The sequence below is a fragment of the Prionailurus bengalensis genome, chromosome B3 (assembly GCF_016509475.1).
Source record: "Prionailurus bengalensis isolate Pbe53 chromosome B3, Fcat_Pben_1.1_paternal_pri, whole genome shotgun sequence".
Lineage (NCBI taxonomy): Eukaryota > Metazoa > Chordata > Mammalia > Carnivora > Felidae > Prionailurus > Prionailurus bengalensis.
Window position 1 is genome coordinate 71,459,885 of NC_057355.1, and position 27,659 is coordinate 71,487,543.

General features: G+C 35.6%; 2 protein-coding genes across 2 annotated transcripts; one reads left to right on the forward strand and one right to left on the reverse strand.

The window, feature by feature from the left end:
- Positions 1-218: 218 nt before the first annotated feature.
- On the reverse strand, positions 219-1,157 carry LOC122468063 (olfactory receptor 11H6-like). Its single transcript, XM_043554541.1, has one exon. The coding sequence runs from the start codon at positions 1,155-1,157 to the stop codon at positions 219-221; it is 939 nt and encodes a 312-aa protein (XP_043410476.1).
- A 15,687-nt stretch (positions 1,158-16,844) lies between these two features.
- Positions 16,845-17,786, forward strand: LOC122468064 (olfactory receptor 11H6-like). Its single transcript, XM_043554542.1, has one exon. The coding sequence runs from the start codon at positions 16,845-16,847 to the stop codon at positions 17,784-17,786; it is 942 nt and encodes a 313-aa protein (XP_043410477.1).
- Positions 17,787-27,659: the final 9,873 nt, after the last annotated feature.

Sequence of the window (27,659 nt, forward strand, 5' to 3'; positions counted from 1 at the left end):
TAACAGATACTCAAATAACAATTTGAGTAATTTGACCATACTCACTCAATCAATACAGAATGCAGACAAGCTTGGAATTTTAAGAAATTCTCATGTGGACACATTTATTCTAGATCTAGCTCCTTTTCCTACTTTTAAGTATAATTTTTCTATATTCTTTATAACAGAACTCAAAAGGAATTTATTGCACTATGCCATCTCCCATTCAGGAATTATTTCTAAACTTTACACATAACTTTCCTCAGGGCAACTTTCATCTCCTTATTCCTGAGGCTGTAGATCAGAGGGTTTAAAAGTGGAGTTGCAATTGAGTATAACATGGTCAAGAACTTCTGCATACCAGGCTGATTGGCTGCCCCTGGGCTTACATACATCACCATGACTGAGCCATAAAATAGGGACACCACTATCAGGTGGGAGGCACACGTGGAGAAGGCTTTTTTCCTACCTGAACCTTCGGGAACCTGAACCACAGCTCGAAGGACCAGTGTGTAGGACACAAGGATATAGAACAAAGTGATGAATGTTATCACAGCACTGAAAATGCTACAAGTCAGAGTTGTCTTGGGGACAGGTAAACATGATATGGCCAGCATTGCCCCAAGATCACACAGGTAGTGGTCAATGACGTTTGAACCACAAAATGGAACTTGGGAGATAAGTACGGCTGGGGTCACCAACCAGAGAAAGCCACCCACCCAGCAAGCAGACACAAGGGTTCCACAGACTTTCCCAGTCATTATGGTAGAATAGTGCAGTGGGTGGCAGATGGCAACATACCTATCTAATGCCATGAGGGCCAGAAAGAAGAGTTCTGTAGCACAAAGAGAAAGGAAGATGTAGAACTGTAAGATGCAGCCATTATAAGAGATGGTCTTGGTCTTGGACAGGAAGTTGAACAACATGTTGGGTACATTGGAACTGATGTAGCAGATCTCCAGGAAAGAGAAGTTGGCCAATAAAGTATACATAGGGGTGTGGAGTTGCTGGTTCCACCACACAGCACAGATAATAGCACTGTTGCCCAACAAGGTCAAGATGTAGATGACAGAGAACAAAACAAAAAGGAGAACTTCTACTTCTTGACTACACGAGAAACCCAGGAGGCTGAATTCATGAATGACAGCAGTGACATTATTGTTAGGCAAAACATACATTTCTTTGCAACCTAGAATGTGCACAGATGTAATCAGAACTACATAATAAGAATATCCTATTTTATTCAGCCCTCCATAACTCAACTTCTCATCAGAACCAGGCAGTATTTTAAGTAGAGAAAAAATGGAATATTTATATTTAGTCAACATGAAGAATTTGTATCAAAATAGCTCTGTTATAAGACAAATAGAAAAAACACCACTGGTAATGCTACTTTAAATATTACTTTACTTTAAATGTTTTCTCTAGAGCTTTTTCTTCCAATTTTAGCCTATACACTTCAACTGCTCACTTTATTTAACTCAAGTATAGCTAATAAGCTTTAGGAAGGAATTTATGCCCTCAAACTGCACTGAAATATTTTATTGCCAACATATCATTTCAATCAACATCACAAGATCCATAAATTCTCCCTATTTATCTACATTATTATAGAAGCTTGGTACATCACAATAAAAATACACATCCATAAATGAATACATTAATTCATTAATTACTTTCCATTAAAGACTTGCATCCCCAGATGATTCTAGTGTGACAAAAACAATGCTCGGCTTTTGAGAACTACTATTTTACCATATGGGTGCCAGAGAAGTTTGAATTCAGGGAAGATTGTTTTAGAAGATTTGAATGGAGAGCAATGAAAGTAAAATATAGAGCTTAGACTACTGACTTAGAAGCACAGTATGTAAGATAAAAGAGGGTTCATAAATAACTGAATGATAATTCAGCAATTCCCAGTGTAACTTAGGAATGTAGCATGTACTTTAAAAACAATTAAATTAATTTATTTTAATTTGATTCAAATTATCCAATGTGGAATCCCTTTTATTCATGTTAGCTATATAGTATTTCAGTCCCTTTGCAAAATTTGCCAGTTTACTATTTTTTAAAATGATATCACATACTTTACTTTTTAGTTGAAACAGGTTTTCCACCCATTTTTATTTTCTATGTATTTTATATCATTTTCCCTCAATTTTCATTTTAAATATATAGAGTTTAGTGAAAAAACAAAAAGCTTGACACCTTAATGTTTTCTAAGTAGAAAGTCAAAGTGTTTAAGAATGAGGTGTCATGCAAACTGGTGCAGCTGCTCTAGAAAACAGTGGGGAGGTTCGTCAAAAAATTAAAAATAGAACTGCTCTATGACCCAGCAATAGCACTGCTAGGAATTTACCCAAGGGGAGAGGGGAAAGTGAGTGATGGCCATTGAGGAGGGCACTTGTTGGGATGAACACTGGGTGTTGTATGGAAACCAATTTGACAATAAATTATATTCTTTAAAAAATGAGCTAAACTTAAAAAAAAAATAATGAGGTGTCAGTTTTACCATAATTAGAAATGGGTTCTTTTTAGTTTTAAAGGAAAATAAAGAGTCAGAATTCAGAAAGACTTAACTGAAATCCTAGCCCTTTTTAATATAAGATTTATGACCTGCGACAAGTGACTTTCTCTTTCTCTGAGTTTCAATTTCTTTATCTGCAAAATCAGGGTAATAGTACCTACTGTTAACAAAATATAATCATGTTCATGAAGCACCTAACACAGTGCTTACCATAAAGTAAATGTTCAGTGTGGAAGGGCTCATTTTATTGCCATTTTATTTATTTATTACCATAAGCAAAATATGAGCTGGTTCTTCCTAAAAAGTATTTGTTTGAACCTAAAAAGAAAAAGAATATTCAGGTTTCATACACATTCTTCTCCTTTTGCATATTCAATCTTAGGAATGATATAAGATTAATGCACTTCCATGTCACTAACATTTGAAAACATGTTCTAAAATTGCATTTGGACCTCAGAATAAATCTCTCGATAAAAACATACCTTCATTACAGAATGGCCCAAAGAAGCCCAATTTGATCATTGCAATCACTTTAAATACTCCTTACTCCTTGAATTGAGCCCCTTTTGACATTATTCTATACAATTTTCCTTTCTCTGATTCCAACTTGTTGGCTTATATTCTGCTTTCAGTCCCTTTCACACAACACTTCAACTACAGATTTTGTTACAGATTTTCGTGGGTTTCCCGAAATGAACGATTATTAGGAAAATTCTTCTTGGGGGGAAAATCCATTTTAATTAAACTTATGAGTCCAGGCACAACTCTGTCCTCTACTGACTTACATATGTGAAAGCTGGGAGGGCAGAAGTGAAATTGTGTCCCTAGGTCTGGACTGATAAAACTTTTTTTTTTTTTATCCAGAGAAAAACTTCAAGATTTTAGAAATATTCAATAGTTTCCTGTGTCAAAGGGTAATAAATCAAAGAGACAAGACTTGAACCCAGGTTTGTATGATCCCAAAGTCCATGATCAATATAACCCAAATAGATTGCTAGGTAAAGAAGCATAGAGAGAGTTTGATCAAATAGTAATATCAGGAGGTCTGTCCCCTCCTCTGCCTGCTACAGGATACTGCATCGCCTGTGATCTCCCCTCTCACTCTGACCTAAGACGAATAGGAACTAGTAACATGGAACATCCTCCCACCACCCTGTCCCATCTCAGCATCTTTTTCAGCATCCACCTGGATGAGCATGTTTTAAGCAAAGCAAACAATAAGCAGGACAGAACACTATGTAATACAAAAGACCCTGATCACTGAGGTGATTGTGATTATAAGAAAAAAACAGCAAGGTGATTTGGAGAGAGTGCAAAGCAATTTGGAGTGATTGTGGAGAAAGTTACCATACTGAAGCTCTGTTACAAGGTGGATAAATATAAATGACCAGAGGAGATAATAAAATTATGAGACCTGTCAAAGAAGGCTGAGTTTTTCATAATACAAATGACTAAAACTTGGTTTAGAAATTTTTAAGAGGCAATAAGACCCTTAAGCTTGAAACATGTGAAAAATTTCACCAGGATTTGTTTTCTTGTATGTGAGGAATTTTACAGAGAGTAATGTTCATTTTCACAGGAATTCTATCAAAGAGAAAACTCATGGTGCCCATCCCATCTGGCCACTTTGCATAGGTGATATATCATCTGGTGAAATTCTCAATTAAGTGACTTCCTAAAGACATCTATCTATTCATTCATTTAGCACATATATATTAGTCATCCATTGTGTGGAAGATAAAATAAAATAGGGATTCATTAACACTCACTCTAGTGAGATATGTCTAACCTCCAGTGAAATCCAAGGGTCCCACCTGCAGGAGAAAGTATCAGTTTCTAGCATTCAACTACTTCTGGCTCTGACAGGATTATTATTTAAGGAAAGGATATCTCTTTGTCTCTCCTCACTTCAGTTTGTTTGCTTTATCCTGAGGACCCACCCAAAAGGAACACTGGGAGATGTCCTAATTGCTCTCTAGGGCACAATTTTTTTTTTTTTTTTTTTTTTTTTTGGTGGGTCATGAGAAGGAGGCAACTTGGATGCACAATTTCTGACTTGCTGGAAGTATATACCTGCTGTCTTCTTAGACTTCTTGAGGAACATTTAGAACCTAAAAAGCTTCACTCTATCCACTGTGGAAGCTTCTCTAAGAACCACTGAGTCAGATAAGAACAGATACAATTTGGTCAGATCAATTTCCTCTTACACTCACAAAATGGCATTTTAAATTATTATCACAACAGATAAGATACAAAGACATAAGCAATATATTCCATAGCAGGTACCCCTCCTTTCTTCCTTTTCTTGACCTTTTGGTGACTCAACTGGTTGTCGATTTTCAGAGTGAAATAAATGATACCATAGCTATTTCCAGTATTTTAGGCTTTGTGATAAAGATTGATGTCTAAGACATTAATGAAAGAAATTAAAGCAGATACAAGTAAATGGAAAGATATTCTAAGTTCATGGATTAGAAGTATTAATATTGTTAAAATGTCCCTACTACCCAAAGCAATCTACAAATTCAATAAGATTCCTATCAAAATTCCAATCGTATTTTTCACAGACTGAGAAAAAACAATCATAAAACTTATATGGAACCACAGAAATGGGAGACTGAGTGGCTCAGTCAGTTAGGTGTTCAACTTCAGGTCAGGTCATGATCTCACAGTATGAGGGTCTGAGTCCCATCAGGCTCTGAGCTGTCAGCACAGAGCCTGCTTCCTATCATCTGTCTGTCTCTGTCTCTGTCTCTGTCTCTGTCTCTCTTTCTCTCTCTGTCTCTCTCTCAAAAATAAACATTAAGAAAAAAATTTTTAATTATTAAAAAAATAAAACACAGAAGACTCCAAAGAAATCTTGAGAAATAAAAACAAATCTAGAGATATCAAAATCTTCTGATATCAAACGAATTTACAAAACTATAGTAATAACAATAGTATGGTATTGCCACGAAAACAGGTGCATAGACCAATGGAACAACTCAGGAGCCCAGAAATGAACCCATGCATTTATGGTTAACTATATTTGACAAGGGGGCCAAGAATACTCATTGGAGAAAAGACAGTCTCTTCAATAAATAGTGCTGGGAAAACTGGATATTCACATATAAAAGAATGAAATTAGACCTCTATCTTATACAACTCACAAAAATTAACTTGAAATGAGTTAAAGACGTAACTGCAAGATCTGAAACCATAAAATTCCTTAAAAAAAATAAAGAAGGCCTTTGACATATATCTTGGCAATGACTTTTTTAATAAACACACAAAGCACAAGCAACAAAACAAAAAACCAACAAGTGGGACTATATCAAATTAAAAGTCTTCTTCACAGTAAAAGAAATAACCAATATAATGAAAAGACAAACTATAGAATGAGAAAAAAATGTTTGCAAACCATGTAACTGATAAGTGGTTAATATCCAATATATATAAAGAATTTATACAACTCCACAGCTAAATAAATAAATAAATAAATAAATAAATAAATAAATAAATAAATAAAAGTAACAGACCAGGATAGAGATTTTTTCCAAAGAAGACATACAGATTAATTTTTTAAAAAAAAAAACAAGAAGAAGACATACAGAAGGCCAACAGACACATAAAAAGATGCTCAACATTACTCATCATTAGGAAAATGCAGATCTGAACTACAATGGGATAGATATCACCTCACACCTGTCAGGATGGCTATCATCAAAAAGACAAGAGATAGCAAATCCTGGCAAGGGTTTGGAGAAAAGGGAACCTTTGAGCATGGTTAATGTGACTGTATATTGGTACAGCCAGTGTGGGAAACAGTATGGAGGTTCCTCAAAAAATTAAAAATAGAACTATCATACGATTCAGCAATTCCACTTCTGGGAATATAGCTGAAGGAAACAAAAACACTATATTGAAGAGATAACTGCACAACCCTGTTTAAAGCAGCATTATTTACATTAGCCAAAACATAGAAACAACCTAAGTGTCCATCATTGGATAAATGGATAAAGTAGTTGTGGCATATATATACAATGGAGTATTACTCAACTATTTAAAAGCAGGGAACCCTGCCATTTGCAACAGAATGGATGGGCTTTGAGGGCATTATGCTAAGTGAAATAAGTCAGATAAAGACAAATACTGCATAATCTTACTTATAGGTACAATCTTAAAAAAAAAAAAACTCAGAACATGTGATCAGATTTGTGATTATCAGAGGCAGGGAATAGGTGAAGAGGAAATTGGATAAAGGTGGTCAAAACGTACAAATTTCCAGTTAAAAGATAAATAGGAGGGATGAAATGTACAATATAATAACTATAGTTAACACTGTCCTATAATATATATAAAAGTTGTTAAGAGAGTAAATCCTAAGAGTTCACATAGCAAGAGAATTTTTTTCTTATTTTTGTATCTATATGAGATGATGGATGGTAACTAAACTTACTGTGGTAATCATTTCACAATATATGTAAATCAAATCATTATGCTGTATATCATAAGCTTATACAGTGTTGTATGTTAATTATATCTCAATAAAACTGGATAAAAATGACAAAATTAGAAGCCAAAAAAATGCAACTATAAAAATGAGACATGAATGTTTTTCTTCAATCAATATAGAGATAATATTTTTAATACCATCCATATCCAATAAGGATTCCAGAAGATGGCATCCTCATCAACACATCTTTTGAGAATATATTTTGGAAGGTGATTTGGCAATATGTGTTGTGAGCATTAAATTATATAAATCCTTTTTTAAAATGTATTTCTTTTGAGAAAGAAAGTGCACAAGCACACATGGCAAGGGAGTAGGGGAAGGGCAGAGAGCGTGGAGCCCTACACAGGGCTGAACCCACAAACCAAACCCTGAGATCATGACCTGAGCCAAAAGCAAGACTCAGACACTTAAACACCGAGACACCCAGGCACCCCAAATTATATATATCTTTTAAAAACTATATATATCTTTTGACATAATTTTCTTTGAAACAATCTATTCCAGGGAAATATTCTAAAACTCTAAGCAAACATTAAAACCCAAAGATTTTTATTGCATTATTTTAAGATTGGAAAATTCAAAATAGCCTAAATACACTCAGGAAATGTTATAAAAATAACACTCACTATTATGTAGCATTTAAGAGTTTTAATTACATTTTAAATTTTTTTTTTCAACGTTTTATTTATTTTTGGGACAGAGAGAGACAGAGCATGAACGGGGGAGGGGCAGAGAGAGAGGGAGTCACAGAATCGGAAACAGGCTCCAGGCTCTGAGCCATCAGCCCAGAGCCCGACGCGGGGCTCGAACTCACAGACCGCGAGATCGTGACCTGGCTGAAGTCGGACGCTTAACCGACTGCGCCACCCAGGCGCCCCTAGTTTTAATTACATTTTAAAAATGCTTATATAAGCAGGATACTAATTATAAATGCTATATGACCTCATATGTATAAAGAAAAAATTTTAGAACAAAACAGAGCAGAGGAAATATGCCAAATTTTTATCTGAATTTATGTCTACTTGATAAAATTATTAGTAATTTTATAGCTCTTTAAACTCTTCTGAATCTTCCAAATTTTTATTTAAACACATATTACTTTAGTAGTCAGAATTTTTTAAAATTGCAACAGAGTGTTGCAAAGATTAAATAAAATTACATTTTTATAAGATTTTGTCACATTGCCTGGCATGAAATGAGTTATCAGTAAGCATTGTTTTCCTTCCCTCCCAAGTGATGATGCAGGGTAAATAGGTTAGTATTTAAAAACTCAGGCTCTGTTCTCAGAGACTAACTAAATTCAGATATTGGCATTCCCATTTATTAGATGAAAAAACCTTGAACAAATTAATACATGTTGGATTCTTATGGGAGTTAAATGAACTTATTCAAAAAAGTTACTCATTTTACTGCCTTGCACAAAGGAAGCTTTCAATAAATATCAACTGCTAATATTTGATGGCAAAGGAAATGGGAAGGTACAGGCTTGGATTGACTTTTGGATTCAGGTAATGAATTTAAAAATGAATAATCGAAATAGGTGTCCCTTTAATCTGAGAAAGAGGCTCAGAACTGCATGTCAAATGGACAGTGCAAACAGATGGAGTAGACTCACTGGTCCAATACGAGAAAAGGAATATCAGACGTTTGGAAAAAGAATCATCAAAACATGGGTCCTTGGGGTAATGTTCATCCAGCTGAGGGAATCTCAGCAAAGAATCCCTTTAGGGAAGCTGGCTTTGGCCCAGCAATAGTTTCACGGGACAAGTGGAGAAGCCAAGTTTTCATTCTCATCACTGCTGGGAGGGGAAAATACTCATTTTTTCCAACTTCAAAAAAAAAATTTCCCCAAATGCACTGAAATTGAAAGCTCAAGGGATAGAACTCAGATCCAGGTTAAGGCTTATCTGCAGACTCTGTTTCCTATTCTCAATCAGTTCTTGAATCAATTCCTTCAACAAAGGGCTGGTGCCTATACTGCATGATTGTGGGACAGAGAAAAATATGTGTTATATTTTGAGTGTGGAAATCTGAGTTTGAGAAACTACATTTCTAGTTGAATATGAAACCATTACTTTCAAAAGTTGTCAACTGGAAAGGCAAAAGAAAAATAAAAGAAATAAATAAAAGAAAGGTAATTATATTGCCTTCATTTACTCTGTTCTACTATCATCACAGTATTTGTGACCTTATTCTAAACGACAGAATTCTCTATAAAGTTTATTGAAGAAAAGTAAAACCCAGAATGGAAACTAATATCAATTTCCTTTCTGTTGCTTTTAGGGAAGAAAAGTAGACTGAAGATAAGATATGATTCTTTCTAATGAGAGAGAAGTAACAGTACAAATCCTCTCCAGAAGCTGAAGGTTATCATTTCTCACAATGTTGCACTCAATTTTTTGAATTTAACTTCTTATCCCTGCCCTAGGTTTATGAAATGATATAGGCAACCCAAAAGTAAAATGCAACCTCAGGATACCCTGTTGGGAACCTTCCCTTTCTCCTCAACCCTGGCACAGTGGCTGACCTGAGTGGCTTTAAATCCAAGCAGCAAGTGAAGGGGAGACGACATCCTACATGGTAAGTCAAACATGACACAAATTGTGGACTCCCTAGCACATTTCAGGAATAACAAAGGTCATAAAAAGTGCTCAGAGAAGGTAGAAGGTCCAGAAGAGTAAGTACCTTCAAAAACAATATTTTATAATAATTATCTTTCAGATTATAAAGTGATACATATTACTCATAAAAATTTAAGAAATATAGATATGTATAAAAGAAAACAATTATGTAACCTATCATTTGACCTTGAAAAAGTTACCACTATTAAGTTTTATTTCTTCACAGGAATTTTTCTATTCCTTTGTATTTTTTACTTTCTTTACAGAAATGTATATAAAGAACTACATAAACCCTTGCTATACAAAGAACTCTGGAAAGAACTTTACAAACCTCTACTACTCAAAGAATCAGCATTACCCTATTGCTTTTTTAAAACCTCTTTTTCATTTCTGTATAGTCGATACTAGTTACCTCATGTTACATTAGTTACACAATGTTACATTAGTCTCAGGTATACAGCATAGTGATTCAAATTCTCCACATTAAAAATTTAGAATCTCGAGCCACATCTTTTCCCTTTGAGTCAGAGTCTGTATTTTAACATGAGCCCCAGAAATTTTTAGGCACTGCTACAATGAACTTACTTATTAGTAATTTTTTCCACATCTCTGATTTTTATTTAATAGGCACACAGGTTTTTAAAGCTCTAGCGCTTCCAAATTGCCTGTCAGAAAAAAAATTTACAAGTTTATATTCCCTCCACAAGTTCTTCTGAATGTCACTGCATTGCACCTTCACCAACACCGGGTATCATGGTTATTCACCTACGCTAACGTGAAAAGCAAAAGAAAAATGATCTTTTTCAGCTTAAATTACCAGCCTTCATCTAGAATGGTGGGAAGTTAACTTCCACAACTTATACTGAAATTTCATTTTCACTTCTTTAAATGTCCCTTTTATTGAAAAAATATTTCTAATTTTTAAGACATTTCACCATGCAGGAATATAAAGACACTTCCCAAAACAGCCCTTGCATAGAAAATTATACAAGAATTTAGTAGGCACTTAGTAAAATTTTGTTGTGTTATTGAAATCATTTAAAGGTTAGGGATCAGCTATAAAGTCAAAAGAAGTTTAGAAAATAAGCTTGAAAGGCCTGTACCGTAGCACATAAATGTTCGATAAGTAGTAGCAAAGTAACAGCGAATAGAAAATGAACTAAAGTTCGTGATGGACAGCAGTCAAGAAGTTGATTCTGTTATTTAAAAATATTTTACTAAAAAAATGAAAAACAAAAATATTTTACTGAAAATGGTATGAAGTACTATTATTTACTTATACAAGTAAATAACTATAAGAAGATGGGTAGTATTACAGCCAGTTCTTAAATTTTCCAGAGTCAGAAATCCCAAGTCATACTGTCATCTTAGAAGTAACTCTATGGAAAAGAAAAATAAAGTAATAAATGGAGTGAGAGAAAGAAAGAGACAGAAACGACTACAGAGAGACCGGTAAAATAAAGTGATTATAAAGAAAGCATGGGTTTCTCTAAGGAATTTAGTGAGCTTTTCACTGGATTAAGACCTCAATGAGAACACAACTTCCAACACAAGCTGATAGCACTATAAAGAGAGGGTCTCCTTGCTTGCAAGGTTTACGAGATTTAAAAAAAAAAAAAAAAAAGCTTGGGCCATCTCCTGCCCTCTGGAGAAAGGCATGGCACCCATCAATCTAAATTAAATCAAAATATGGTCAGCTCCAAAAAATGATCTTGTTTCCAAAGAATGGAGAACACATGTATAAAAGAGAATTGACAGGAAAATCAAGTGAAACAGCACTCAGTAACTATTAATAAGCTTAATTTCTCAGACCTAGACAAATTATATCCCAGGATACAGAAAGAATTTACAGGTGTGATTTCAAAACCACTATTACTGTATTTAGAAGATTCTGGAGAATGAAAGAAAAATTTTAAACAACTGAAATTGAATGAAGGTACCAGTTTAAAGTCTAAAATTTGTGAAATCTTGCCATTTGCAACTATGTAGACGGAACTAGAGGGTATTATGCAAAGCAAAATTAGTCAGAGAAAGACAAATATATGACTTAACTCATATGAGGACTTTAAGATACAAAACAGATGAACATAAGGGAAGGGAAGCAAAAATAATATAAAAAAAACAAGGAGAGGGACAAAACATGAAACTCTTAAATATGGAAAACAAACAGAGGGTTACTGGAGGGGTTGTGGGAGGGGGGATGGGCTAAATGGGCAAGGGGCATTAAGGAATCTACTCCTGAAATCATTGTTGCACTATATGCTAACTTGGATGTAAATTTAAAAAAAAATAAAATAAAATAAAAAAACAAAAACAAAAACAAAAAAGTCTAAACTTTCCTTCTAAAAACTTTTCATAAACCATCCAATTATATATGCCAGAATGTCTTCCAGAGATACAATGTCATTTTCACCACCTTTGTACTATTTATCTATTTTTAGCTTAGCCATCTATCAACAATTGTTGATAATAGATGTTAAGCTAGAAAAAGTTTTAAGTAAAAAAAGGACTTTCTCATGTTGTATATAATATTTTAATCAGACATAGGTGAAACAAAAGAAATTTTATCAAATTCTAGGCAATAAAAATAGAAAAGAAAGCTAGTATTTGATAGTCTTAAGATCTTAATTGACTGAAACACTTAGTGAAATTCAGTAATTAACCTCCCTTGCTTAAAAAACTCAATGACACAAGCATCAGATAGGGCCAATCTGGCTTTAAAGAAGTTCTTGTGAATGAACTCTAAGGACTTTGGTAAAATGAAAATTCAATAAAAGTCTAAAATATAAAATTACTGCCCAAAAAAGCTAACGTTAACCTAAGTGCATGAGTCTAGAACAAAAGAGATCACGGCACACTGTGCTCTGTGTCAGTCACACAGCACAAAGGACACTCTGTTGGTTTCAGTAAGATCATATCTTCTGAAAGGTATGAACAATCAAAAGGCAGCGAGGATGGTGAGCACCCTAGAAATTACGTCAAATTTAAAGAAACCAAGAGTGCTTAGTATAAATAGAGAAGATTCAAAGAAGACATGAGTCCCTTCCTCAGATATTCTAAATACTGCTGTGTAGACTTATTCTGAGCATCAGCCTAATGTAATGAAAGAATACAATCTGCCCAGCACCACCACTTACTGTCTTCTTGTGTTACTACTTGTGTTACTACTTCTGTAGTTGTTGAAAGACCAAGAAGGATAATGCATGGTCAAAATCTTAACAGAGTGTGTGTGTATGATGGGCACATAATGTTAACCCTCCTTCCCTGAGGCAGAAGTGAGACCAAGATGGCACATCAAGTTGGGAACGTGACTCAGGAGCATAAGAGAGAACAAGGAAGTTTATTACAATCTCTAAAACTGAAAGCTGTTCTGCAGTTCATTGAGCTATTTGTCATGGATTATTCCAACAGAAGCTAGATGACCAACCAGCAAGAAAGCAGAAGAAAGGGGTTCTTACTACTGGTAGGAAGACAGACTAGAGAATCCCTAAAGTCTCTCCCAGCTCCAAGATTCAGTAAATTCAGATCAATAAGAAAATGTGACTTTGTAAATCACTTTAAAACCCATGATGTCTCTGAGGCCAGTGAATATGAGCAATACGTTATTCCAAGAAACAGAAGACCAGCCTTGACAGTTTATTTCCTCCAGAGTACAAGGAACAGAATCCAGCTATTCACTTAAGTGAGTCCTTGGACACACCACATTGAATCAGTTGTCCTTTATGCTGCAAAGATAACTGGGAAACAGAGACTCAGGCAGGCACTGGTAGAAACAGGGTAACATTATCTAATTGGTGAAAAAAGTTTAAATAATAAAAGTAGTAATAAGTCAAAAGCTGCAACAAATAGAATTATAACACCCCAAACTGCAAAGAAACATGCCTGTAGGTCCCTTAGATGCCTCCTCACTGTCTATTGTTGCTTAATATCGTCTCTTTAAAAAACAAAACAAAACAAAACAAACTTCCATTACTTCTTTAAGATAATCATTTATCTTAATTTTGTATAGATGGATGAGAGTTGTCCTGCCTCTTCACTGTAGAGAAGTTGAACACTGCATATCAGAAAAGTCAGGTAAGAGTAAAATAACTACCACACTCAGTATAGTATTTGTGTGTCTGAACTTACTACAAAAAACAAAAAAGAAAAAAAATGAGCTAGCCATGTAAAAATGAAAAATAAAAGGAAAAAAAAACCCCACAATTCCACCTAGGTGGTATAATTTAAGGGATGCCACCCCTCTTCCCTCGGATGATGTGATGATGTCTATAGCACCAACAGTTGCTCATTTTATTAATTTGATACACTTTTTTCCCTGGGATGAGTGACATTTTAGACACATCTACTCTGAAGGTCCTCTAACGTGGTGAGGAAATAGCAAAATAGGAGCTAGAAAGCAAAGACTCGTGTCCTGACCCTGTCACTTACTGGTTTGGAATTTCAGGCATTTGATCTCTGAATCTTTGTCTCCTCATACATGAAATGGAAGCAATAACCCTTGCTATGGCTCCCCTATAGAGTAATTAAGAAAGCCCTCCAAAAAACCCGTAAGGGTTACATCTAACCCTTATGGCAGACATAAGGGTTAACTTGTCCAAACAAATTTCTTTCAAGCCACCCTCCCAAAGAGTAAATTGCCTCCTGTGAAGTTCCATGGAAATGAAGCATCAATTGCCCAGTGCTTAATGCAATGACTTTTTCCTTCACACGGCTGAGGGGGAGAATCCTCTGTTAACTTGTCATAGCCTAGAGCTGCAACTGCAAAGTTTGAATTGACTTCAGCCCCCAATCACACCAGGAGAAATGCTGGCAGCCCTCTCCCCCAGCCCCTAAACCTGATTCTAAAAATAGGACCAGAACCAAGTTTTCTTCATGTTGATGTTATATACTGGCCCTAATCACATCAGGGGAGGGGTTAGCACTTCCCTAATCACACAGCTAAAAAACAAAACCCTCAGGCCTTAAAAGTTCAGGTGCCTTCTTAAAACGTAATATCCTAGGTTTCTGTGTGCCACTGTGCTTATAATGAGCAAAACAAAAGGGGACTGCAGGCCTGTGACTGATGCTGGGTCTGCAAGTTTCTCCCAATAAATGCTGCTCCACTGTATCTGGTGTGTGTGCCAGCTGGTCATGTGCCCTTGAGTACATAATGTGGAAAATGAAAACTGCTAAAGTCTTCACAGACATTGAGGTTCGGTTTATGCATGAGTTTATTGGATTTTTCCCCAAAGAACTGGTGTTGCCAAGAAAAGGAAAATAGAGCATTTGAGTTCTGAGCTTCTAAAATGGGAAAGGAGGAAAAAGGCAAAACAGAGATGATATACCCATATCCCAAATTTCTTCTGGGTTCAACTTAGGCTTAGGTCAAGGCTGAAATTTAGATAAGCTTCTCTCTGCCCCCCTGTATCAAAAAGAGAAAGAGAGAGAGAGAGAGAGAGAGAGAGAGAGAGAGAGAGAGAGCAAGAGCGAGCCAGGCTTGCAGGGCTGAATAAACCACAAAACTAAAGAATGCCAGAGGGAGAAAGGTTTTATCAAAACCCTGATTTCCATGTCTGACTATTTTGAAATAGTATTTGTTGTTGCTCTTCTGTTGTGATCATTTGAATAAAGGTTAATGCTTATTTCCCAGGAAATCCCACAAAGGAGCCAGGCATGGGTAGGAGCAGTGGGGGAAGAGATCACACAGGAAGTTTTGTTGCTTCAAAAGTAGGCGGCTTTAATACAAACTACAGTGTAGCCATCAGGAAAATGATCCTATTGTTTATGGTTGCAGTGGTAACCTTACCAAGGAAGACAGTCTATTAAGAAAAAAATGAGAGCTCTGATATGTTTGATAGGCAAAAAAGGGTCTTCAAGGGTGCTTTATAGGTATGTTTGATAGGCAAAAAAGGGTGCTTATAGGGGCACCTGGGTGGCTTAGTGGGTTAAGTGTCCAACTCTTGGTTTCAGCCCAGGTCATGATCTCCCAGGAGCCTGCTTAGGATTCTCTCTCCCTCTCTCTCTGCCCCTCCCCCACCCACGCTGTCTCTGTCTCTCTCAAAATAAATAAACTTAAAAAAAAAAGAGGCTTATAAGGGAGTTTCATTCAGTGTACTCTGAAACGACTGAGAAGCACTTTCTTTTTCATACACACACACACATGTACATACACACGAACACACACAACATGGACTATGCCTGTCACATGGCTAAAATTCCACAGGAAAACACATTCTTTTGCATTTTAAAATCAATTTAATTTATAAGGTTAACAAAGGAGTGTAATGTTTAGCATAACAAGCCCTGAACAGTTCACCAAAGTTTATATTTCTGTAGCACTGTATAATTTTAAACTGCTTTTGCATACATTATTCTATGCAATTTTCATGCCATCCTTACTGTGGAGGTATGACTGTTCATAATTTACAGAGAAAGAAACATAGTCTCAAAGGTCAAATTCTTGCCTGAGGAAATGCTCCTCAGGAAGTGGCAGAGCCCAGAACTGTCATGTCTCCAGAGCTTGTGCTCTGACACACACCAGTGGATCCCAAACCCAGGCGGAGCCCAGGAATCTACACCTTTCAAAGGCTCCCCCATATGTTGCTAATAATATCAGAGTCTGGAGCCCTTGTACCACAGCATCCTACAGATAGAGAAGAGACACTAATAATGGCCTATAAATGGTTACTTAGTGTGCTAAAATGCAACTTGCTTAAAGTCGCTCTGGTTATTTTCATACATGGCTTCAAAGCCTCATGTTCTCTCCTTTATATCACTTATCTGATTGTACTGTTTTGTTTGGTAAAACTGTCAATTCTAATTTTTTTTTATGGATGAATTGCCAATGTCAATGTTTATATCTCAATTTAGCTTCAGCCAGCCACCTATGTATATTGTCTAGACCAATGTTCTCCAAAGTTGGGTGCACTGGACAACTCAATGAGAGATGCAGAAAGGAAATACCTGAATTTCTACTTTTATTTTAAGAAAACTTTTTTCAAAATATTTACCAATATTTACTATATTGATTGACAGTGGGCTGTATACAGTTTAAAAGTGAAGAGTCATATATAGAAAAGTATACTCAACAAGTATATTGTTGAAGTGCCCAATCAAAAATAGGAACTCCTGGTCTAGGTCTCCCCTATGATCAGGAAAATGTGTTCTCTCCTGGGGAGGAATCAGGAGGCATGACTCCTTTTGTAATGTAACTTCTGCTGCAATCCTCACAGGATAGAAGGAAATGACTTCGGAGGCCAGAAATATTTCTCACACTGTGAGTGAGTTCATCCTCTTGGGCTTTCCTTGCCGTTGGGAAATGCAGATCCTCCTCTTTTCCATATTCTTTGTGACTTACATCATGACGCTCCTTGGAAACATGGCCATTGTGTGTGTGGTGCACTGGGACCGCCGGCTCCACACCCCCATGTATATTCTGCTGGCCAACTTCTCCTTCCTGGAAATCTGCTATGTCAACTCTGATGTGCCCAACATGCTGGCTAACTTCCTCTCCCAGACCAAAACCATCTCCTTTGCTTGGTGCCTCCTCCAGTTGTACTTCTTCTTCTCACTAGGCACAACTGAATGCTTATTTCTGTCCATCATGGCCTATGACCGGTTCCTGGCAATCTGTCACCCCCTGCATTACCCCACCATCATGACTGTGAAGTTCTGTTGCAGCCTGGTCATCTTTTGCTGGGTCTATGGTTTTCTCTGGTTTCTGATCCCAGTGATACTTGTTACCCAGCTACCATTTTGTGGCCCAAACGTGATTGATGACTTCCTGTGTGACCTGGGTCCTCTGCTGGCCTTGGCTTCAGCCTGTGTCCCAATCCCAGGGACTATTCTCATATGTGGCACCATGAGCTCACTCCTCATCTTTGCCACCTTTTTCTACATTACTGGCTCCTATACCCTGGTGCTGAGGGCTGTAGTGCAGGTGCCCTCAGTTGCTGGCCGGAAGAAGGCCTTTTCTACGTGCTCCTCACATCTGGCTGTTGTGTTTCTATTCTATGGCTCTGTCATGATGACATATGTGAGCCCGGGGTCAGGACAAGCAGAGGGAATGCAGAAGTTCACAACTCTATTCTACTCAGTTCTGACCCCTTTTTTTAACCCCATGATCTACAGCCTCCGGAATAAAGAAATGAAGGATGCCTTGAAGAAAGTTCTAGGAGGTTTCTAAAATTGGTCTGTGATGTTAGTATGTTATTCCTGGATGAGTTCCAACCGTGAGCCACCTGACAGTGAATAGTTGAGAACTGGCCAACAACCAGTGAACATTTTGAAGAAGTCATTTCAAAATTCTAAATACCAGGTCATCAATGGAACCTTTCCCCAGATGGAATTAACTGCCTCTTCCATAGCACGTTGTGTGTACTTCTACTGCACATGTCATTCATTTATTTCTTGTGTGATAGTTAGCTGTTCACAAATCTGTCCTACATGCCTCCCCATCCTTAACAGATTGTCAATTTTTTTTAAGTTTATTTATTTTGAGAGAGATAGAGAGCATGAGCATGAGAAAAAGAGGGGCAGAGAGAGAGGGAGAGAGAAAATCCCAGCCAGGATCCATGCTGTCAGCCCAGAGCCCAATTTGGGGCTCAATCCCATGAACCATGAGATCATGACCTGAGCCAAAATCAAGAGTGGGACGCTTAACCAACTGAGTGACCCAGGTGCCCCTAAACTGTCAAATTTTAAGAACAGGGACTATGCTTATTAATTTCTGTAATTCCAGAACTCAATATCATGTCTAGCACAAAAATGTCAATAATGTCAATTTAAATAAAACAAATATATTTGTTCATATTTCCTCACTAGATTCTATCATCCTGGCAAGTCAGGACAATATCTAAAGAAATTATGCAAAGTCCCTAACAATCCAAATTTTCATCCTATGGACAAAATGGAAAAACTTCTAGAAAACGTGAAATCCATCTAAAGTGGTTGGACCAATCATTAAATGATAATCAAATCAATGGAAAAGCTCACCAAGATGAAAGTTAATGTCTTAAGCAATTACCTGCTTCCTTCCCTTCATCAAGCTCTTTGTCTAAGTATACAACTGCTTTATTTCATTTTCTTTATTACATTTTCTTATTAACCATGCTTTCACTCCTTTGAAAATGTATTATACAACCCTTACCACTGACAATGTGGATTGGGGACTGTTAGCTGGGCATCACTGGGGAGCTTCTTGGAAGGTAGGATTTCAGGGCCTAGCTCAGCCCTATAAAGTAGAATCTGCATTTTATCCTCATGGGTTATTACATACGTTAAAGTTGGAAAACCAGTGCTTTACAACAGTTTCTCTGTTGCCTCACTGTAATCACAACCACATGCAGTCCTATTGACACCTACCTCCACCCAAGCAGTGGTTCTCAACTGAGTGACTCATGATGGGGGGTGCAGGTGGTACAGGTATTCTGAAAAGCCCCCCAGGAAATTGTAATACACAAAAAGCACTGGGAACCACTGCATTCCAATCCGGGGATTTCTAAACTCCACAATAACACATAACGAGACTACATCCACATTCCTTTTCTTTTCAAAAGCCACCCTGGTGCAAATCAACCAAACTGATTATTAGATAGCAATACGACATGTTATAACACAAGTATAATAATCATTGTTTTGCCCCCCAAAAATTTTATATTCAAGTTACGTAAGTCTCTTTTGAATATTTTTACCTGGGGATATATGTATATTAAATGGGATATATGTATATTAAAAAGAATAGAGAATATGAAAAACCATCCTGGCATCGTACTAGCCTTTGGAGTAATGCTGATTAGCAATATTTCTTTCCTGTCCTCAGAAAGACCACAACCCAGCAATGGAAATAAACTTTTCTAACTTCTTTTGTTTTGGTTTATAATAGTTTGATTGAAATACAGTTTACATACCATAAAAATTCACCCTTTTAGAAAGGGACAATTCAGTGCTCTTAGTTTATTCACATAGCTGTGCAACAATCACCACTAACAAATTTTACAATATTTTCATAACCTCGAAAAGAAATCCCATACCCATTAGCAGTCATTCCCTACTTCCCTCTCCATCAGCCCCTCGAAACCACTAACCTACTTTATGTTCCTATGGATTTTGCCTATTCTGGGCATTTCAAAAAAATGGACCATGCACTATGTGGCCTTTTGTAGCTAACTTCTTTCACTTAGCATAATGTTCATCCATGAATAACTCATCCATATTATAGCTTGCTATGAGTACTCTATTCCTTTTTATTGTCAAATAATATTCCATTGTATGGATATACCACATTTTGTGTATGCATTCATCAAATGATGAACATTTAAGCTGTTCCTACTTTTTTGCTAATATGAATAATGATGTTATGAACATTCATGTACACATTTTTGTCTGAATATATATATTTCTCCTGGACATATACTAGTTTACATAGGCTGCCATGACAAAATACTACAGGCTGGGTGGCTTAAACAATATAAATTTATTTTATCACAGTTCTAGAGACTGAGAGTCTAAGATCAAGGCACCAGGAGAGTTGGAATCTGATGAAGCCTCTCTCCTAGGCTTGCAGAAAACCACCTTCTCACTGTATCTTCACATGGCCTTTCCTCTATACATGAACAGAGGTGAGGGCGATACCGCTATCTCTTCCTGTTCTTATATGTGCTGCAGTCATCAGATTAAGGTCCCCCCCACCATGACTTGATTTAACCTTAATTACCTCCTTAAAGGCCCTGTCTACAAATACAGTTGCATGAATTTTAGAAGTTATATGAATTTTAGAAAGACACAATTCAGTCCATAACAATACCTGCGTAAAATTGCTAGATCATGTAGTAAATTTTTTGAAGAAGTGTTAGACTGCTTTCCAAAGTTGCGGTACTATTTATAATGCCACCAGCAATTATTAGTTTCAAATTCTCTATTTCCCAGCCACACTTGTTATTCCCTCCTTTCTTTCCTACCTCCCTCTCTCTTTTTTCTTTCTTTTTCTTTTTGCCAGCCTAGACATTATAAAGTAACATCTCACTGTGGTTTTGATTTGTATTTTCCTAATCACTTATATTAAGCATCTATTCATGTAACTATTGGCCACTCATGAATCTTCTTTGAAGAAATGTCAATTCAAATTCTTTGTCCCATTTTTAATCGGCTTAGTTGTCTTATTCATTACTGCTGTTGAGTTTTAAGAGTTTTTTAAATACTCTAAATGTTTATTTATTTATTTTTAGAAGGGGGAGGGGCAGAGAGAGGGAGAGAGAGAATCCCAAGCAGGCTTCATGTTCAGCACTGAGCCAAATGCAGGGCTCAATTCCATGACTGAGATCATGGCCTGAACCGAAATCAAGAATTGGACACTCAACTGGCTGAGCAATCCAGGTGCCCCTAAAATATTCTAGATTCAAGTGTCTATCAATAAATGGTTTACAAATATTTTCTTCCATTCTGTGGGTTGCTTTTCACTTTTCTTGACAGTGTCATTTATAGCACAGAAGTTTGTTTTATTTTGATGAAGCCCAATTTATTTGTGTGTGTGTGTGTGTGTGTGTGTGTGTGTGTGTGTGTGTCGTGTTTTTTTGGTGCCATATCTAAGAAGCTATTGTCTAACTCAACATCACAAATAATTATGTCTGTTTTCTTCATAGAGTTTTATAGCTTTACCTTTTATATTTAAGTCTATGGCCTATCTTGAGATAATTTTAGTATATGATGGGAGATAGAGGTTCAACTTCATTCTTGTGCATGTGGATATCCAGTTGTCCGTCCCAGCAACATTTGTTGAAACTGTCCTTCCCCCACAGTGAATTATCTTGGCATTACTGTTGAACATTAAACCATAAAAATAAGGTTTATTTCTGGATGCTCAATTCTCAATCTATATGTCTATTCTCATGCTAGTACCACACAGTCTTGATTATCGTATCTTTGTAGTACACTTTCAAATCAGGAATTGGGAGTCCTCCAACTTTGAGTATTCTGGGTCCCCTGCATTTCCATGTGAATTTTTAAGTTAATTATTAATTTTCTTTTTAGGTAAACTAAATGATACAACTTATGTATTTCCATTATTTTTCTCATATTTATAATATTTTATAACTTTATATAATTTTCTAAAGTGATGCATCCCAAAGTTAAAACTAACAATATTAATGTGTTTGAGCCTAAGAACACATGATGCAAAAACTTAGAGAATTTCAAGGAGAAAGAAAGAAATCCACTATTATAGTTAAACACCCTTTTTTCAGTGATTAATAGATCAAGCAGACAGAAAATTGGCAAAGATACAGTTTACCTGAATAGCACTATCAATAAACTGAATCTGACATTTATAAAATATTCCATCCAACAGAAAACACATTCTTCTTGAACTTGCATAGAACATTCACCAAGATACACCATATTTGAGGCCGTAAAACAACCTTAACAAAGTTTAAACAAATATAAATAATACAAAGTATGTTATCATACATTGAAATTAAAGTAGAATCAGTAACAGAAAAATAGCTGGAAAATGCCCAAATATTTGGAACTTAATATACTTCTACACATGGGGCAAAAAAGCAATCTCAAGAGATTAAAAAACATTTTAAGCTGAATAAAAATGAAAATACAGCTAACCAAAATTTGAGAGATGTAGCAATATCAGTATTTAGAGGGAGGGAGGTTTATAGCATTAAATGCATCTATTAGAAAAAAAGAAATGTATTAAATTAATTATATAATTTTCTACCTTAGGAAATCTGGAGAAAGAAAAACAATTTAAGCCTAAAACAAGCAGGAAAAAAAATAATAAAATTCAGAGCAGAAGTCAATGAAATTGAAAAGAAACCAAAAAAAAAAAAAGCCAGAAAAATCAATGGAACAAAAGCTAGTTCTTTGAAAATGTTTAAAAAAATTAGTAAACCTCCAGCCAGGCTAACCAAGAAGAAAAAAGAGAGGAGACAGAGAAGGACATTAAAATGTAAAGAAACACTATAAATTTGATATACATCCATAAATTTGGTAATTTAGATAAAATCAAAAAATTCCTCAAAAGATACAAACTATAATTCACATAAGGAGAAATAATCTATATATTTAGTATCTGTACCTATATAGAGTAAAGAAAATAAATCAATAACTAGTAACCTCTTAAAAACGTAATGAACAGGATCAGATGATTTTACTGGTAAATTCTATCAAACATTTAACAAAGAAATGATACCAACTTTCCACAAATATATTTCAGAAAATAGAAGCAGACGGAACCTTTCCAAACTCACTCTATGGGATCATTACTATCCTATTACTGAATCCAGATAAAAACATTTTTAAAAAGGGAGATATACAGGTGGAAAATAAGCACTTGAAAAGATCTTGTCTTTCACCTGTCATCAAGGAGTTATGAATCAACATAACGGGATACCATTACAACCATTAACAAGAATGTCCAAAATCCAAAAACTGACAATAACAACTCCTGGCGAGGACACAGAGCAACAAGAACTGTCATTCACTGCCGATGGGAATGCTAAATGATACAGCCAGCCTGGAAGACAATCTGGCAATCTTCCTCTCCCAAACTAAGCTTAATTATACCTTACGATCCAGTAATTGCATACCCAGGCATTCTCCAAATTGACTCAAAAATCTATGTCCACTAACAAAACCTGCACACAAATGCTTACAGTAGCTTTATTCATAATTACCAAAAACTGGAAGGGACAAAGAAGTCCTTTAGTAGAAAAATGGACAACAAGTTCTGATACACCTAAACAATGGAATATTTTTCAGTGACAAAAAGAAATGAGCCATCAGGATGTGAAAAAAAAAACATGGATATCAAGTCATTAACGTCTTTTGAAGATAACTCAAAGAGTATTACCACCTTAATAATATTAAATCTTCCAATCCAATAACATGGGATCTCTATTTATTTTGATTTATAGTAACTCCTTGCAACAATGTTTTGTAGTTGTCAGTATTCATCTTGCATTTTTTTTGCTAAATTTGTCAGATTTTTATTCTTTTTGATGCTGTTGTAAATGCAATCAGGATGTCTTATATTTCTTTTTCTTGCTGAGGCTTAGAACTTGCAGTACAATATTAAATATAAGTGGCAAGAACAGTCATCCTTGTCTTGTTCCTGAACCTAGGGGTAAGCTTTGAGTGTTTCACCACTAAATGTGAGGCCGCTGTAGGTATTTTATAGATGCCCTTTATCAGGTTGAGGAAGTTCCTCGGTTTGTCTGCTTTTTTGTTTTGTTTTGTTTTGTTTTTTAGGATTTTTATCATGAAATAATGTTGGAATTTGTAAAATGCTTTTTTTGTATCTATTGAGATGATCATATATTTTTGTCCTTATTCTATGAATACGGTAAGTAACACTGAATGATTAATGATTTTTTTTCTTTAGTGTATTTATTTATTTTGAGACAGAGGAGGAAAAAAGCAAGAGGAGTAGGGGCAGAGAGAGGAGGGGGAAGATAGAAAATCCCAAGCAGGTTCTGTACTGCCAGCTCAGAGCCTGATGACCTGAGGCACAAACTCATGTAACTGTGAGACCATGACCTGAGGTGAAACCAAGAGTTGTATGCTTAACCAAGTGAGCCACCCAGGCAGATGAAAATCACTAATCAGCAATTTTCAAAGTGAAACTAACCTTTGATAGATCCCACATGGTCATGATGTATCAATCCTTTTATATATTACTGGATTTGTTTTGCTAGTATTTTTGAGGGCTTTTTTAATCTATGTTCATAAGAAATATCAGTCTGATTTATTACTTGTGACATTTTTGCCTGGTTTTGGTTTCCGAGCAATACTGGCCTCATGGAATGAATAGGGAAGATTATTTCCTCTCCTTTATTTTTGAAATTCTATTCCTCCATTACTAGCTCCTTTTGTGTTAAATATATATTTCTTAGTACACTATTTTAATTCCCTTTTTGTTTGTTTTGGTATATTTTTCGAGTTATTTTCTTAGTGATTGCATATTAAAACCATCTAGTGTGGATTAGTTTCAACTTAATTTCAATAGTATAAAAAAACTTTGCTTCAATGTACCTCCATTTCCCCCTCCTCTTTTCTGCTTTTGTTGTCATACAAATGACATCTTTATACATTTCACACCCATTGACACAGTTTTATAATTATTGCTTTATGCAGTTGTCTTTTGAATCAGGAGAGGAAAAAAGTTACAAGTAAAAATACATTTATATTGCATTTTATATTTACCTTCATTGTTATCTTTATTGGTGCTCTTTACTTTTGTCCTTTCGATTCAACTCTAGTCCTTTCAATTCTACCTGAAGTTCTCTTTTTAATATCACTTATAATACAAGTTGGCTAGCGACAAATTCCTTCAGTTTTTGTTTATTTCAGAATGTCTTAATTTTTCCTTCTTTTGTGAAATATAGGCTTACTGGATATAAAATTCTTGGTTACCAAACTTTTTTGAGTCCATTTGAAAATGCCAACCCACTCCCTTTTGGTTTCCATGGTTTTGAGAGGTCAACTGTTAATCTTATTTAGGATCACTTGTATGTTATGGGTTGCTTTTCTCTTGCTGTATTCACAATTTTCTCTTTTTCTTTCAAGAGTTTGACCTTGATGTGTTTAGATGTGGATCTTTGAATTTATCCTACTTGAAATTTATTAAACTTCTCGGCTGTATTAATTCATGTTTTTAATCATATTTGGGGTATATTCAGTCATTATTTCTTCAAATATTTTCCTCCCCCTTTTTATCTCTTTTCTCATTCTTAGACTCCCATTATATGTTGGTATACCCAATGGTGTCCTATAGTTCTCTGAAACTCTGTTCATTTTGCTTCTATTTCTCAGGTTGGATTTTCTCAATCTATTTTCAAGTTTGCTGACTCTTTATTCTGCTTACTCAAATATTCTGTTGAGCCTCTCTATTAAATATTTTTAGTAGTCACTGTAATTTTCAACACAGTTTCCATCTGGTTCTTTTTGATAATTTCAATCTCTTTCTTGATATTCTCTACTTGGTGAGATATCATTCTCATAATTTCTCTTAATTCTATAGACATAATTTTCTTCAATTCTTTGAAGTTGTTTATAAAAGCTTACTTAAACTTTCTGCCTAGGGAATCCCATATCTGGACTCCCCTGAAGGCAATTTCTATTGACTTCTGGTTTTTTTCTTATCTATGGGCCATACTTTTCTCTTTCTTTGTATGTCTTTTTTTTAATTTAAAACTGGATATTTTAAATAATAAAATGTGGCAACTCTGAAAATCAAATTTCCCCAATTTCTCCAGGTTTTGTTACTGCTGTTTCATGTGATTGTTCTTGCTGCTGATGCTGATTGTTTCTTTAATGACTTTTTCTTTCACTAATTCTATAAAGTCTAAATCACCTGTTATATGTAGCTATTGAAGTCTCTGCTTGGTTAACTTAATGGTCAGATCATAATTGTACAGAGATTTTTTTAAATGCCTTTAACCAAAAGATTATCCACTCTCTGCAAAGGGGTTCTGTATGGACAAAGATTCAGTGTTCCAGATGTTTATAAATCTGCTTTAGCTTTCATTTCTTACTTGTACAGGGCCTCAGATACAGCCTTAGGTAAAATATTAGCGTCTTCTTAAGTCTTTTTTGGAAATGTGCACAGCCTTGCACATGTGTATAGTCTTCTAGATCCCCAGGAATACATTGGAACATTTCAAAGATCACTATGGACATCTCATTCCCCTGAACTACTTTTTAAGTCTTTTTTCCCCAGCTTCCCATTTGACACAGCTGATATCACTGCTCCAAGCAGCTTCAATGTTAAACAACTGCCTTCACTATTTTCAAAAATATCCTGGGATAGAGGTTTCCCCACTGAGCAAACTCTGATTCAGGCCAAATAACAAGTCCTGCAAATAGGGCTTTTCCAAGGAGCTGTTAGATGGGCCAAATAGTGAGAGCTCTCTGGTGACTGGGGCTTTTTGAGGAGTTCCAAACCCATTCTTCCCTCTCTAGTGGCTGCTAGTCTACTGGTTTTCACAGACACCATGTAAGTCTGTAAGTCTGCTGGTTTTCAAGGCTAATGGGAAAGGGAGGTGAGAATACGGCCAGTTAAAATGACACAAAACTCACTTTTCTTACGAAGATTCAGCTGTTTTATTGAAAAAAAAATTCTTGAATTGTTGCAAGCCTTTGGTTAATTTCCAGAGTTCTGATAAAACTTATTTTGATTATTTCTACTTGATGCTTTTTTGAAGAAGTAGGTTTTTGAAGGCCCTTACTCTTCTATTCTGGAAGTCTCTTTCTAAACTTTTAACCTCTTACAATACAATAATATGAGTAATATAATAACTTGAATGTTATATAGTGGAACTGTGTGAATAATATTATAGAAGCAAAGTCATAGCCATTCCACATGTAAGGGTGAATATAAAAAGTAACACAAAGATAATTAGATCTAATTGAATTAGATCTTGAAAAATAAATAGAATAATGTGGGGACATAGACACTAAGAAAAAAACTCATAGAAAGACATAAAAAATAGAATCAGTCCCATAGTAATATAAGCAGAAAATAAATTTAAAGCACCTGAGTTCTACAAAATAACAGAATGTCAACTAAGGTACAGTGACCAAAGAATTATAAATGTACACATTCTCTTGATCCCTGTAATTTGGGGAAACCCTTTAATCTTCTCCCACCCTATACCCATCTCCCTACAGTTTACATCATTTATTTCTGAGAATAGATTATATGCTTTCTTTTTATTCTTGCCTCATAAGACATGAAGCAATGAATTATTTCATCATGTCAACAATTTTCTATTACATTCTTCCTTTTTGCCAGGAATTATTCTAGATGCTGGTAATACAGAAGTGAATAAAGGCACAGGACAAAGACTTTGTTATTATAGAGCCTATGCTCCGGAGAAGAGTGGCAATAAAGAGATACATAATTCCATTTACTGTTAAATGATACAAACAAAAATAGAATAAGGGAATAGAAGTGGCAGATGTATATTTCAAACTAGGTTGTCAAGAAAGTGTTCTTGAAAGAGACAGAGATTAGAAATGAATGAATCAAGGAACTGAGATGTGTGAATAC